The sequence below is a fragment of the Lygodium microphyllum genome, chromosome 1, assembly GCF_053477565.2.
Source record: "Lygodium microphyllum isolate KBCC chromosome 1, Lygodium_microphyllum_v1.1.10, whole genome shotgun sequence".
NCBI classification, from domain to species: Eukaryota; Viridiplantae; Streptophyta; class Polypodiopsida; order Schizaeales; family Lygodiaceae; genus Lygodium; species Lygodium microphyllum.
The window spans coordinates 110,457,937-110,472,008 of record NC_141135.1 but is presented as its reverse complement, the minus strand read 5'-3'; the positions used below and the strand labels follow the sequence as shown (position 1 = coordinate 110,472,008).

The window sequence follows — 14,072 nt, the reverse complement described above, 5'->3', positions numbered from 1 at the left end:
GAGAGAGAGAGAGAGAGAGAGAGAGAGAGAGAGAGAGAGAGAGAGAAAATAAACTAAAATAAAAGGTAGAATAAGGGGAGAAAAAGGGAGAATGAAGAAGAGAGAGAGAGAGAGAAGGAAGAATAGAGAGAGGAAAGTTAAAATTTAAAAGAGAGTAAAAAAAGATGAGAGAGAGAGAAGAAAAAGAGAGGAGAGAGGGGAGAAGAAAAGGAGAGAGACCAAAATAAGAAGAAGAGAAAGAACATGAACATAAAGAGAATTATACAAAAAGAAAAAATAAGATTTAAAAGAGAGAGAGAGAGAGAGAGAGAAAAGAAAAGAAATTTAAAGAGAGAATGAAAAGAGAGCGAAGAAAAGGGAGAGAGAAAGAAAAGAGAAGAGAAAGGAGGGGTGAAGAAAAGGGGAGAGAGAGAGAGAGAGAGAGAGAGTGAGAGAAGAATAGAGAGAATTATAGAGAGGAAATATAACATTTAAAAGAGAGGGAGAGAGAGAAGAAGAAAATTTAAAGAGATTGAAAAGAGAGAGAGAAGAAGAAAAAAAAAGTGAAAAAAGAGAAGGAAAGGAGAGGAGAGAGGGGGGACAAAAGAAAAGGAAAGAGAGAGAAAAAGGAAGAAATAGATGAGAGAAAATAAACTAAAATGAAAAGCAGAGAGAGAGAGAGAGAGAGAGAGAGAGAGAGAGAGAGAGAGAATACAAATTTGACATGGGATGGATTGACACCATATAAACACATAGAGTTAGTGATGTGTTATAGATATAAATAGGTGAAAAATACTTAGCCAAAAAGTTTAAATTTGAAGGGTGTTTTGGGAAATTTTCGTGGAAAGATTAAGCCGGAACAGAGGTGATCATCCAGGTCGTGGAACAGTCGTCAGTCTACCAATCCTCGCTGGAAAGTCTGAGCTATGGCTGCCTGGAGGCTCTTCATTCACAGACGTCATGCAGCACAACAGCTCGCCTTTCTCCTTCAAGGTCCTCCCTCACAACCATTTCGGCACGTCTTTTTTGTTATCGTCTAATTGAACTGGTTAACTTTACATTTCAATCTTGTTGCATCGTGCTTCGGAAAGGTTCATCGCACCTCAGAGAGATGATGGCGGTGGGGGCCCCTGCTCATATGCCTGTGAAAATGCATGCATCATATGCTGATTCTGCACCATACCGGTATGTCATCCTATTGAAGTTGATACTATCATGTTATTGCATGTGCTAAGGGTTTTTAGATTCAATCTCTATTGTTTCTAGATGCGTGACAAGTTCGTGCCAAGTACCGAAAACCGAAAACCAAGGAGCAGGTGCAATGTTGTCTTTATCTTCCTTAATGACCCGAGTGCATCCGTAATTTGAGCAGCCTTCTTCCTGATATATGTTGCATATCTGTAGGAAAAGACTTGCTTCATTTACCACCTTTTATGCACTTACCTAAGTCACTGTTCCTCATCTATCAAGTCATATATGTAGGAGAAGACTTACTGTATACAAAACACAAGCATTATGTACACTTCCGATGCACACATTGCACGATAGGAATACATGTTCATGGCTTACATGGATGACACGTCTATCCTCATAAATAAGCAATCACACACTAACTGCTCAGTGCACAAGAAATCACACATCGTGTGCACATGCCCCACTCATCTTTGCATATGTATATGTTAATGTACTTGTACAGTGGTGGAAAACCCCAAGTGGATATAATATTTACAAACTTTATGACAGGAATAGAGAAAAGTGCAATCTAGTCTCATATTTGGAGACCGCGAGTTGAGAAAATGCTTACAGCATCAAGGATTGCATTTGTAAATCATCTTACAAGAATGTGAAAATAATCATTCCCTTCAATATGTGAGAACTTCTGTAGTGGAGGGTAGATGAGGCGAGAGCTAGAGGGCATCTGATGTGATTAGCACCTTAATAAGAAGTTCACATTACATTCAATTAAAAGAAACTTGAGAAGTTTTAGTAGGACAAACGTCCCAAAAAGTTCCATATAAAGGGATCAAACTGTGAAGATATGCTAGGGTTTGCAGAGAAATTATTAAGAGTGTGTGAACATAACTAACACAATGAACTCAGACAAGAATGCAAACCTTAAAGAGAGGGAGAAGAAGTATTGATGAATGAATGAATGCTGAAATGAGATGAATGAAGAAGGTATAGATGTGGGTTCTCAAAGAGCGGAGCTGTCCAACTACCATTGGCTCTCATGGGAGTAGGCTGTGGGAGAGTGCCAGAGAGTCATCCTTTGTGTATGAATCCCGAGGGCAGCAAAACCACCAATGAAGTTGTTGATGCAGAGGACTAGAGACGAGGGTGAAGAATGTGGTAGGTGAGGGCTAGTCAGTGCAGAAGATGATGTCAAGGAGCAGCTGGCAGGAAAAACACAGCTAGTTGGAGAGTGTCTGATATTAGACAATTGCTGCAGATGATGTAGACAAAGCTGGACAGCAGCCTAGAATCAAAACACATGTTCTAGATGCTGATGAATGGCTGGCGACAGCTGTAGAAGGCGATGGAGAAGGCTGAGAATTGAAATGCTGCAGGTAGGAGACATCCAAAGGGTAGGGTGGCAATAGTAATATGTGGCAGCAGCACTGGCAGCAGTAGGCTGAGCTGGGTGGTAGCAATGGTAGGCTGGATGTCACATTGGACAGCTGGGCAGCTGTCTCCTATTGGTGAGGAAAAAGGGTGGCAGCATTGTGCAGCAGCTTTTGTGGTTGGAGAAGTGTGATGATGATCAAGATGATGACCTTCAAGACTTACACAAGAATTGCAAAGAGGGATGAAAGTGGTGGTGTGCACATTGTGTCCCTATCTATAGAACATACTAGAGCAAGAAAAGTCTTACGTGTTGCAAAAAAAAAAAGCAGTAGTGCCTTTTTGGGTAACCCCACTCTTAGGCCCAAAAAAGGTAATTGAAGAGAGTGAAGGGATAGGCTAGCCTTGGCCCAAAAGGTCTGATCCTTAAGAGACCAAGGCGGCCAAGTGTCTAGCTCTGGACTAGCAAAGGACCTATTGGGATTGTAGAGGCGGTGGATGTCTTTTTTTGATTTACGCAAGAGGTCATTCCAATGAAATTAAGGCATTAGATCAAAGGCGTCACAATGGATTACCTATTGGCTTGCAATGATTGCAAAGGCAATGAATACTCTTGTGGGACTTGGGTTAAAAACAAAGAAAAGGGTTTGTTTGACTTGGCCAAATAGTTCATATACATAGCCACAATCAAGGGTGCTGATAAAGAGCTATGAAAAAAAAGGGTGAGATGAGTGTAATTGCCACATCATATGTGAGAGTTGCTTGTAATTCTAGGTGAGCAACGAGCGTGTTAAGCTAAAAAAGGTGCATTTTACATCAAATCTTAATTAGCCCATGATGCTAGCTGTGCAACTCGTGACCTGCTGACAACATGATGTGAAGTGGCAGCCGAACTATGTGTGGGCTGCCACTCTTCTATTCATCTACCTATTATCCCTTTGATTATCACCCTTTTGCTCGTCTGCTTAATGATTGCTCATTGCAGTGATTGGTCGCTTAGCATTGTAATCTACCACAATTGTGTAGTGTCATATGTGAATTCGTGTCTAGTTCTGCACAGCTTTATCTTGTGTTGACTTTGCATATGCCACGTGCCTTGCATGTTGACTCCTTAGGCCTTGAGCTGTTCGCCCTTTTTCTAGACCTGTTTACCTTGGCATCATCTTTCCGAGTCCCCTTGGCAACATCTTCTTGAGCTTCTACCTCTTGTATTGGTGTCAGGGTAGGCGATTTGATGGTTGGTCATGGTGGTGTGAGGTTGAGGCCAAAAGGCCAACATCAAGTAGGGGATCAAGACACTAGAAACATACCTTTTGTGGGTTATGAAAGAACAGGTGGGATAAACAAAGTAAGAGTACATTTTTTGAGAGAGCTTGGCCATTAGGTACTCTTTTGTGAGAATCTCAGCCAAGAGAAGAAGTAATTTCTTCAACAAAGGATTACAGAGTAGGATGCAATTTCATCACAAAAGGAGAGGATCACAACTAGTGGTAGTAGATTCACATTCATTTAGCACGGCCTTGGCAATGTTGTTGTATTTAGTAGGCTAAGTTCAGCTAGGCTATTATCCTTTGCAGCTTCTACCGCTAGCAACCTAGGTGATGGCTATCTTTTAGGTGGAGAATTTCTCATCAAGATGGACCATGAGAGTTCGAGACGTTTTCTTAAGTAACCAAATATTTTTGAAAAGCATATTCGATGGGCTAATTATTTAGCTCAATTTAGCTTTTAAATACTGCATATTCTTGGGAAACCAAAACAAGGTAGTTGATGCCTTGTCAAGAAGACCTCAGATTCATACAGTGTTCATGATTCATCATATAGATTTCACTAGTATGAGGGATATGTATGCTTTTGATAAAGATTTTAAAATCATATAGGAGAGTTTACAACTTCGTAAAAGGGTAAATTCTTGTATTATCAAAAATGGATTTTTTAAAATGAAGAATAAGTTATGTGTTACTAAAGATTTCAGGCCTAAAGTAATGGAAGAATGTCATGTGGCTGCTTACATGGCTCAGCATGATATTTTGGCCACAACCAAGGTAACTTAAAATATATTTCTTTTGGCCTTTGACGAGACATTGAAAAATTTATCAAAGAATGTCTTGTGTGCCAAAAGATTAAGTTTGATTGCCAAAAGCTTGCAGGGCTTTTGCAACCATTACCAATTTTGAGTCAACCTTGGGAAAGCATTGCTATGTATTTTATTTTTGGCTTACTAAAATCAGCAAATAATAATGATGGCATATGGACTATTATTGATAAGTTTAGTAAATATGCTTATTTCATTCCAATCCAGGAGATTATTAAGTCTCAACACATAGTTAGAATATTTATACAACAAATCTTTAAGTATCATGGATTATCACAATCCATCGTGGATGATAGAGATTCACAAATTACTAGTTTCTTTTGGTGAGCTCTTTTTGAAAATTTAGGTACAAGGTTTACTTGTTTTTTCTTCCTATCATCCTCAAACATACGGTGAAAGTGAGATAGCCAATCTCACAATATTGAATATGTTGAAGTGCTATTGCCATGAAGCCAACCAACAATGGAAAAAGTATTTATCTTTGGTAGAATATGCCTATAATAACACAATTCACACTTTAAAGGCAAAGTAACATTTGAGATCATATATGAAAAACCACTCTTATTTTCAAAACAAAGGAGATATTTCATGTTGATGAGTTTGTGCGTGATATGGTTACAACTTTTGCCCAAGTTAGATGAGCTATCCAAAGATCTTAAGAAAAACAAAAGGAAGCAACAGATAAGTATGGAAGGCACTTGATTTTACAAAAGAAGATTGGGTGTGGCTGAAATTTAACAAAGCTCGTTTAGGAAGCTCCAATAAGCCTTTATTCCAAGTCACTAAGCTTGCAACAAGAAATTATGAGTTATTTCAAGTTACTGAAAAAATTAATGATATTTGTTACAGGTTACAACTTTCAGAGCATTGAAGAATTCACAAAGATTTTTATATCCATCTTTTAAAGCCTTATGAAGGACCTTCACCATTTCACGAATGGTTCCAATTATGTCAATGTTTGGAGGCTTTAAAAATTAGAAGAGCAGTACATAATCGAGAAATATTTTTTTATATGATTAGAAAATAAGAAAGAAATATTTTTAGAAAATTTTCTTTGAAATGTAAAAATTTCTCTCATTTAGATTCTAAATTGATGCCATAAGAGTATTTTAAAGACTATGTAGAGCTACTTATAGCTCATGAAGAAGCTATAGGATCAGAAATACTTCAAGCAACGTCTTAAGAATAAGATAGATTTCAAGAGAGAGGGATGTAACAAACCTTTTGTATATTAATTGTTACGAAGACATATTGTGTTGAATGATTCCAAATTAATTTGATGCTCTTGTAGTTTAAAAGGTGATTTGTATTATTTGAGTATTTCAAAATATAATCAAATGTTTATCTTTCTATTTAAGAGGGATCAACGGTTAGAATACCCTATAATTATACTTGGGTCGTCATTGGCGAGATATCCAAGAGAAATTAAAAGTCTAGTTGAGCAGTGAGACTGATCAGAAAGCCAGTTGACTAAGACTTTTACACTCAGATAGTCATATTGACTAGAAGCTTATACAAAGAGTGGTTTCAAAAAGTGAAACCAGATGCTCATGATTAAAGAAACAAACCATGAATCGGTTAACCCCTATATAATGAAGCTCTTCAGAAGCTAAATTTGGCGAGTTTTAAAATTTAGGAGGTTACTATTTTTGGAAGTTGTTCGAATGGAAATTTTGTTTGTGTCAAAGGCTTTGGAACTTTGCAAGAAACAATTTTGTCTTTAGCAGTTATATCAAATTCTTAACCATTTGAGAGATTTTTAGAGTAGAAGGTTTGGAAGCTTCTTTCTCTAGAAAAGTGACATGTGGCATCTAGAATATAACATGTGTCATTTTGAAGAGACAATCATTTTCAGCAAACACTTGTCATTTGTAGCTTCTGCTTTCCACTTTTGAGTACCCAAGCCTCACAGCTATATATTGAAAGTCTCTCTCTTTATTTGGAATAAGCTCTCATGCTGAAATTTCAGCCACATGCTTTCTACTCTCCTATCTATCTCTCATCCAAGGAGCACTTTCTACTTAGCTTGATCTAATCCAATCACTAAAGAAGAAAATTAGCTTGTTGCTTAGAGTTTGCAGAAGTTAGGGTTTCAAAATTGTAATATTCAGAATTGTAGCTAATCAACTCTTTTGTATATGGTTCAGGCACTTGGTTTTGTTTCAATAAATTCATGTAAAGGGGGAGGGACCGGTTCCCACTTTTCTCTCTCTCTCTCTCTCTCTCTCTCTCTCTCTCTCCTAATTTTCATGGTGATTGATCGAGTTGATTAAGTTCAAAGCATTGTCATTCTCACGTTATTTCCTGTGCTTACATGGCCTTCAAGCCATACACTCAAGTGTACCTAGGATATTCATCAATAAATGTGATAAAATCAAGATAATGCCCAAGAGCATGGATTCGCATGGGACCACATATATCACTATATATAAGCTTAATTTTCGAATAGCATGCACTGCACTATTCTTTCAAAGGCAAATTGATGCATTTTTCCACGAGTGTAACCCTCACAAGTATGGAAATGCAGAGTATCCCAAGTAGTTAAATCCTAGAGATTCTTCGCCACAAGGAGTTTTCAAATCATGAAACTCTAGTAGAGTAATTTGTACCATCCAATTTGTCTTCCCCGTTGAGGATGCCAAGAACAACATTGTTATTCTTTGCCATTGCGGGATAAAAATTAAATGAAAGGTGTAAACAAAACTTCCAACATGGAAGAGGTGTAAAGCGAACAAAATTGTCTTTGGGAGGCTGTAAACAAAGCTTCCAACGTAGAAGAGATGTAAAATGAACAAAGTTCTCTTTGGGATCCTAGTGCAAACAAGTACACTTGTTGTATCAAAACTATCAAGTGCTGAATCACAGTTGCATAGCCAAACAATGGTTATCAAAGCCTTGATTTCGGTGCCCAAAAGCTGATTATCAATGTTGGTGATGAATCTCAAGATTTCGGCACAAATTGGAGTCTATGTCAATGAAAGCCTCAAATTTCTTTTCAATGAAATTGTGCAATGTTGGTGATTTTGTTGAAGATGCACACAAAGTATCTTGAATTGGGCAAAAGCCCCAAATTTTGAGTCTTGAGATGCATATGGAGAGCCTGAATATGTTGGACGGTCTGAGATGGGCTGAGAGTAATGGGCAGGTTTGGATGACACTTGGACAAGTGGCTGAGTGGTGGGGTGGCGTTGGAGAGCACCCTGGAAATTGGTGAATTTGGTAGGCAATGTTGGAGAAGCAGGCTCCATAAGCAAGCTGCAAAACAGGCAGGGTAGGCTGCACAAGTGCTGGTGGTGCACAAGATAGGCATTGCAGGATAGCAAAGTGGGTGCTGTAGGAGGTGGTGTTGTAGGAGGCGGCATTGTTGGGTTAGACACAAAGCACAATAGATGAGTGGCAGCTCTTCAAAGGCGGTGCAGGTGTAGTGAGGCATAGGACAGTTGTTGGCGGTGGCTTGTAGAGTAGTTGGCAGTACCAATTGAGCTGGCAGCACATGCAGAAAAGACATGCATACATGTTCTAGCTGGTAGCTCCTCTTCCTTGACTAAGAACTTTAGGTGAGTGGCACTAGCTGAGTGGTGACGAGACAGTACTCGCAACACATGACCATGAGCAAGAGTGGGCAATAGTTCATTGCAAGTATTGGAATGAGTGAATGAAAGTACAATAGGTCTAAAGTAAGTTAGACCTATACCTAACTCAACTAGAGTTAAACTGACTCTAGAGATAGTGACACAACTTCTATGTTGTGTCCACATGACATGCTTAAACATTGGGCACTACCCAGAATTGGCAAATCGAACGAGTGGAAGGCTGTACAATTTCATCTTTAAGAACAATTTTGAAACATTTATGTTACCTCTAAATGTAGCAAGACTATCGCATACCTCTTTTGTTGTTTTGGTAAGGTCAGGATGATGGAGTAGATTGTCGAAGAGGCCGAGCTTGACAATGGCTAGTGTGCTCTTGTTCTTTTCAGGCTAATCTTGATGAAGCTAGGGATTCTCTTGAACATTTTCCGATTCTTCAATGGATAGGACCTTCCACATGGCTTTCCGCACGAGGATGAGCTGAATCTTTGTCTTCCATATTGAGAACCCAACACCAGAAAACTTCTTGATGGTCATGCCATATCTCGACATGCTGATGGTGGATGCCATTTTGGTAATGCAACCAAGTGGTAATGTTGCACATACATGCACACACGCACACACACACACAAGCACAAAGAGAGAGAGAGAGAGAGAGAGAGAGAGAGAGAGAGAGAGAGAGAGAGAGAGAGAGAGAGAGAGAGAGTTCATGGCTCCATGGGCAAAGCTGGTTTTACAGCTGGTGTGCTCGCTACTGAGATGATGTTGGGGTAGACCTGTCAGAGGCACTTCACAACTGTTCCAACAGTCTGCAGTAGTTTGCGGAGGTGGCATCCAATGTTGGTGGCCAGGAGGAGTAGGATGCATTCATGCAGGTGGCAGCAGCCAGCTAGTGGTGCTGGTGGGCATGGACAGTAGGCAGAGGCAGCAGTGTGACTGGCTGAGGCAGTGTAGGCTGTGGCATTGATCAGCTGGATAGTGCACAGGATAGCTGTTACCCACCCACATATGCATGGACACATGATGTACGCATGGGCACACATGCAAACACCACACACATGAAATCATAAATTGATTATTTGTTGGATTTGATCATATGATTCAATCATATGTATTTAGATATGAGAGAGAGAGAGAGAGAGAGAGCACAGAGCATGAGTTCCCTTTGCATGCCAGGTCTACAGTTACTAGTAGGTGCTGCCCTGCAGCTTCGGTGCTTGCATGCCATCCCTGTAGGGACGCCCTTCAGCCTCGTGCTCGTGTCTTGCTGCTCTTACCAGTTTTGACGTTCATGTAGACTGTCTCAACAGCTTGCCCCTCTGTTTCTGTAGGCTGCAAGGAACCACCCTGCCTGTATTGGCAGCCGTCGCAGTGTGCAGCTTGTTCCTCTACTGCTGTGCTTGGTGTGTATAGGGGCTAGGCAACACAAGAAAGAGAATAGAGGGAGAATGAGTTGCCAACAACTCTTTTTCTTTGATGACGGTCTTGAAGATTGATGACATGGATTAGATTGCTGAAGCCTTGGGTCCAAACATAGATGTGGAAGAAGATGTAGCAGAAGAAAACATGATGCCTTGCACTGATGAGAGAGATCCACTCCCCCCCCCGCCCAACGTTTAGTTCTTTGTCAAGTGTAGTTGCTGCTCCTAGTAGGCTTCTGACGCGAGTGATTCTTTGCCTTACTCATATGCTCGTACACAAGTGAATCCTAGGTGTTGTGAAATACTGATTGAGAATGTTGATTGAGTAAGCTAAGTTTGGCCTAGTATGAATTAACCAAAGATGTTTCCCTACAACAGACCTATAGATATGTGCATCGAAGGGCTGATCTTGGGTATCCTTCGATAAGTTGACAGTAGGATCAAGAGGCATGGTCATTGGCTGTGTCTGATCTGTAGTGAACTGTTCCACAAGCTGAAGTATGTACTTTTGCTATGACACAAAAATACAATCCCCAAAACGAACTACCTCCATCCCCAAGAAGTAAGATGACAAAACGAGGTTTGTTATCTCAAATGTAACACTAAGCTTTGCCTTGATTTTTGCTATGGCAGTAGAATTTGAGCCTGTGAGGAGTAAGTCATCAACATACAGTAAGATGCAGCTGACTCCCCTCTGCAATAGATCGAACATATAAGTTCGGGTCACAAGGGGTAGAATGGTATTCTTGAGTCTGTAAGAACTCATTCATCCCATGGAACCAAGATTGTGGTGCTTGCTTCAGTCCATAAAGAGCTTTCTGCAAGTGAAATACCTTATTCCTCGGGTTCGTAGAAGGAAATCCTAGTGGCTATGCCACATAGACTTTCTCCTCTAGATAACCATTCAGGAAGGCGCTCGACATCCATCTGATGCATTAGCCAACCGTGGTGAGCGGCTAGCACGAGTAATAACCAAAAAGATGTCAACCGTGTAGTAGGTGCGAAGGTCTCTTCATAATCAATACCATGCTTAAACCTTTGCACGACAAGGCAAGCCTTGTACCTATCTAAAGTCCCATCAACCTTTAGCTTGGTCCTAAAAATCCACTTCGTCCTGATGACTTTATTGTGGCTTAGACGAATTACCAATGTCCAAGTCTCATTTCGGTCAATACTCTCTAACTTCTTCTCCAGGGCCTCTCGCCATTGAGGAGGTGAAGAGTCTCCTGCCATGTATTCGTCTTAGAATGCGCTATGTAATTAGCTGTAAACAATGATGCAAATGATGCTTGAGGTGTAAGGCAGGTAGATCGTCTAGGTTCCTCCGAAGTAAAATCCGATGATAAGATCCCTGAATCCTACATGGGTTGCTGGTACTAGTGAGGTAACTGGTCTCACGGAGGGGGCGTGGGAGTTGAAGAATCCGTATGTAGATCAGGAGCAAGTAGTAGACAAGGCTTAGTAGACACGATCTCCAATGATGTGGAAGGAGGAATCTGATCGGAATCTGGTGTAGAGTACTTCATGATATCCCTCTCGTCAAAGATGATGCCTCTCCTAACAATCACCTTGTTCGTCGAGGATCAAACAAACAGTAAGCTTTCGCTTCAAAGGAATATCCAACAAAGATAAGGAGATCAGCTCAAGAAGTGAGTTTTCCTATTTTATCATTAGGCGCGTGTTTGTATGCATGATACTCGAAGACTCTGAAGTGGGATATAACAGGCTGAGAGCCAATGAATACCTTGTACGGGGTCTTCTGATGAAGAGTTGTAGTTGGGTACCGGTCGCGAGTACCGGTTGAGGATATACACTGCAGTGTTAGCAGCCTCAACCCAAAGGTGCTCGGGGAGCTCTGTTGCGAAGAGTAGTGTGTGTGCCATTTCCATGAGTATTTGGTTTCTATGCTCTATAACCCCATTTTGAGAGAGAGAGTTGGTAGATGTGAGCTGGTGAGAGATGCCATGCTACTGTAGAAACTCAAAAACTCATGGGAGATGAACTCACTACCGCTATCACTCCTCATGCAACCAACACAACGACCCGTCTGGTTATGAACCGGTAGCACCTAAGCAGAGAAATATGCGAAAGCATTGGACTTATGCTTGAGGAAGTACACCCACGTGTATCTCAAATGATCATTCACTATCAATAAGTACAACGCGCCGCTCAAGGCAGCAGTGAATGTTGATCCACAAAGATCAAGGTGAATCAATCTAGGAGGTGTCTTAGCTCTATGTGTAGATTGTTGAGGGAATGGGGTACGATACTGCTTCTCGAGCTAACATGATTTAGAGACATCTCAAGCTAGCTTAAGGCGAGGAAGGCCCTTAGCCATCTCACGGTGGCGAGACAACTCATAGAGAGAGTCATAACCAAGATTTCCTAGGTGGAAATGCCAAAGACGCTCATTGTTCATAGGCTCTTGAGATGTGGCTAATGCTTGAAAGTTATGGAATACAGAGCCCTCGATTATCGGCTTGGTAAGAAAATGGGTCATGTGGTATAGGCCATTAGGCTGTGCCTCACTACGAGCAATCACCAAACTAGTCTGAGAGTTAACGACCTCGACTATGATTGCTGTAAAGAAAATTGCTTGCTTCAACAGGCAAAGCTGTTGAATAGATAACAAGTTCACCCCAAGTTGAGGGACATAGTATACATTGTGCAACGAAGCTAGATCCGGACCCTTGTTAGTGGCAAAATTGATGCAGCCTTGAGCGTGAATCTTGACCGAGGAGTTGTTTCCTATGCGGACCCGCTCAACCGTAGGGGCTCAAGTACGGAAGATATTTTCTATAGGAGTGATGTGATGTGTAGCTCCACTGTCCACAATGCAAACAGGTGGTGATGAGCTCGACTGTGACGAGTGGGCCTTTGCGGTAACCTTATCGGGTGTCGAGTTGATGTGGACGAGACTTGCATCGGATGTCTCTATAGAGACGATATGGACCTCTATAGACCAATCAGATAAGCCCTCTGGAGTTGAGAACATCGTCGCGACTAAGATGGTTGACCGGTGGTATTGTGAGTCTGATCTTTCCACTGCCCCTTGCCATCACCTTACCTTCCCTGATGGGGGTTACTGAGGAGCAGAGGTTTGTGACTTGGGTTTTGGTGCTATGTCTCTTGTCTTTAACACTCGTCGTCAAAATGGCCAGTCTTTTGACAATGTTGACAATACCTATTCTTCTTAGGTACATTCAGTCACTCGGGTTTGAGTTGGTAGTTTCTTTGTGATTCCCCTGCTCGATTTCGATTTCGATTTGAAGTTTGATATTGTTGACCATTTTCTTACTGCCGCTTCTGAGAATGAGCAACAAGAGCACCCTCTGAGGGATTATTGATCTGAAACTGATCGAACAACCATGCATAATGCAGTAGCTTACACTCAGATTCATAGAATGCGGGTAAATTAGATAGAGAAACCACTTGTTGTACAAAATTTAAGTATTTATGTGGCGACTTGTTAAGAAACAATGTGACTTGATCATCAGAGGTTGTAGTGGAAAATTTGGTAGGGAGACGCCGATACTCAGCCAACTTGGCTTCAAGTAATCTCGGTTAGAGATTTTAAAGTTGTGGAGCCCATGGTCAAGATTTATTTGACGGGTCCTATTCTGAGCTACATAGTGGTTAGTCAAGTGTGCCTATCACTCTGATGCTAAATCAAAATGCTGAAGCTGAGAATGAAACTCAGGCAATAAGCCCTACATCCGCTCGACAATAGCGGAGGCATTCCTAGCCTTCCATAAGTGGATAACCTTGTATGGAATAAGTGTGGGATCGGATTGGGGTTCCAACCCTTGTATAAGATTCTATAGGTTTTTTGAGTTAAGGATATGTCTCATCAAGTTCGATCAAGTTGTAAAGTTTGACCCATTAAAATGAGTCTTGTCATTAAATGCATGCTTGGCAGAAGATGAGGTAGAACCATCAGGTGTCGGGAATGTGGGGTAAGATGGATGTGGATGATAAGGGTGGTGGTGGAGGTGTTTGATAAGGAGGGGGAAGAGGTGGATAGACAGAAATAGATTGTGAGTGTCCAAAGAGTGCCAATTGGTGCGGAGGCACTGGAACATGAATGTTTTCATAAGGTAATGGTGGAGATGGAGGCATTGGGACATGTAAGTCCTGTCTAAATGTCGAGTGGAACACAACATAATGACCAAAGGGTCCATTAGGTAATGCCATGGAGGCAAACTGTGGCACCAACTGATTCACACTCGAGAGACACAAGGGGGAATACCCAGGCTGCAATGATCCTGAAAGCGTGTGGGGAAAAAGTGAAACATTACTTGGTTGAGGAAGAGATGAGGTCCTAACGGTTGTGCCTAAGTTTAAAGAACCCCCTGGTGTGGTGAATGAAACATGTGTGATCTTATATGAGATGCAACATGCAATGTGCTTAATGGAGGCTGAAAG

At 41.2% G+C, this 14,072-nt stretch overlaps 1 protein-coding gene across 7 annotated transcripts in view; it reads left to right on the top strand.

The window, feature by feature from the left end:
* Positions 1-783: 783 nt before the first annotated feature.
* Positions 784-14,072, top strand: part of LOC148041542 (uncharacterized) — a 44,117-nt gene continuing 30,828 nt past the window's right edge. For 4 of the 7 annotated variants that reach the window (XM_087680659.1, XM_087680654.1, XM_087680667.1 and 1 more), the window contains exons 1-3: positions 785-972; positions 1,071-1,164; positions 1,246-1,295. In XM_087680659.1, coding sequence (XP_087536785.1) covers positions 906-972; positions 1,071-1,164; positions 1,246-1,295 — 211 coding nt within the window. In that variant the 5' untranslated portion in view covers positions 785-905. Of the gene's footprint in view, positions 973-1,070; positions 1,165-1,245; positions 1,296-14,072 lie in introns of all 7 variants that reach the window. The other 3 variants (XM_087680663.1, XM_087680661.1, XM_087680666.1) reach the window with 3 other exon arrangements.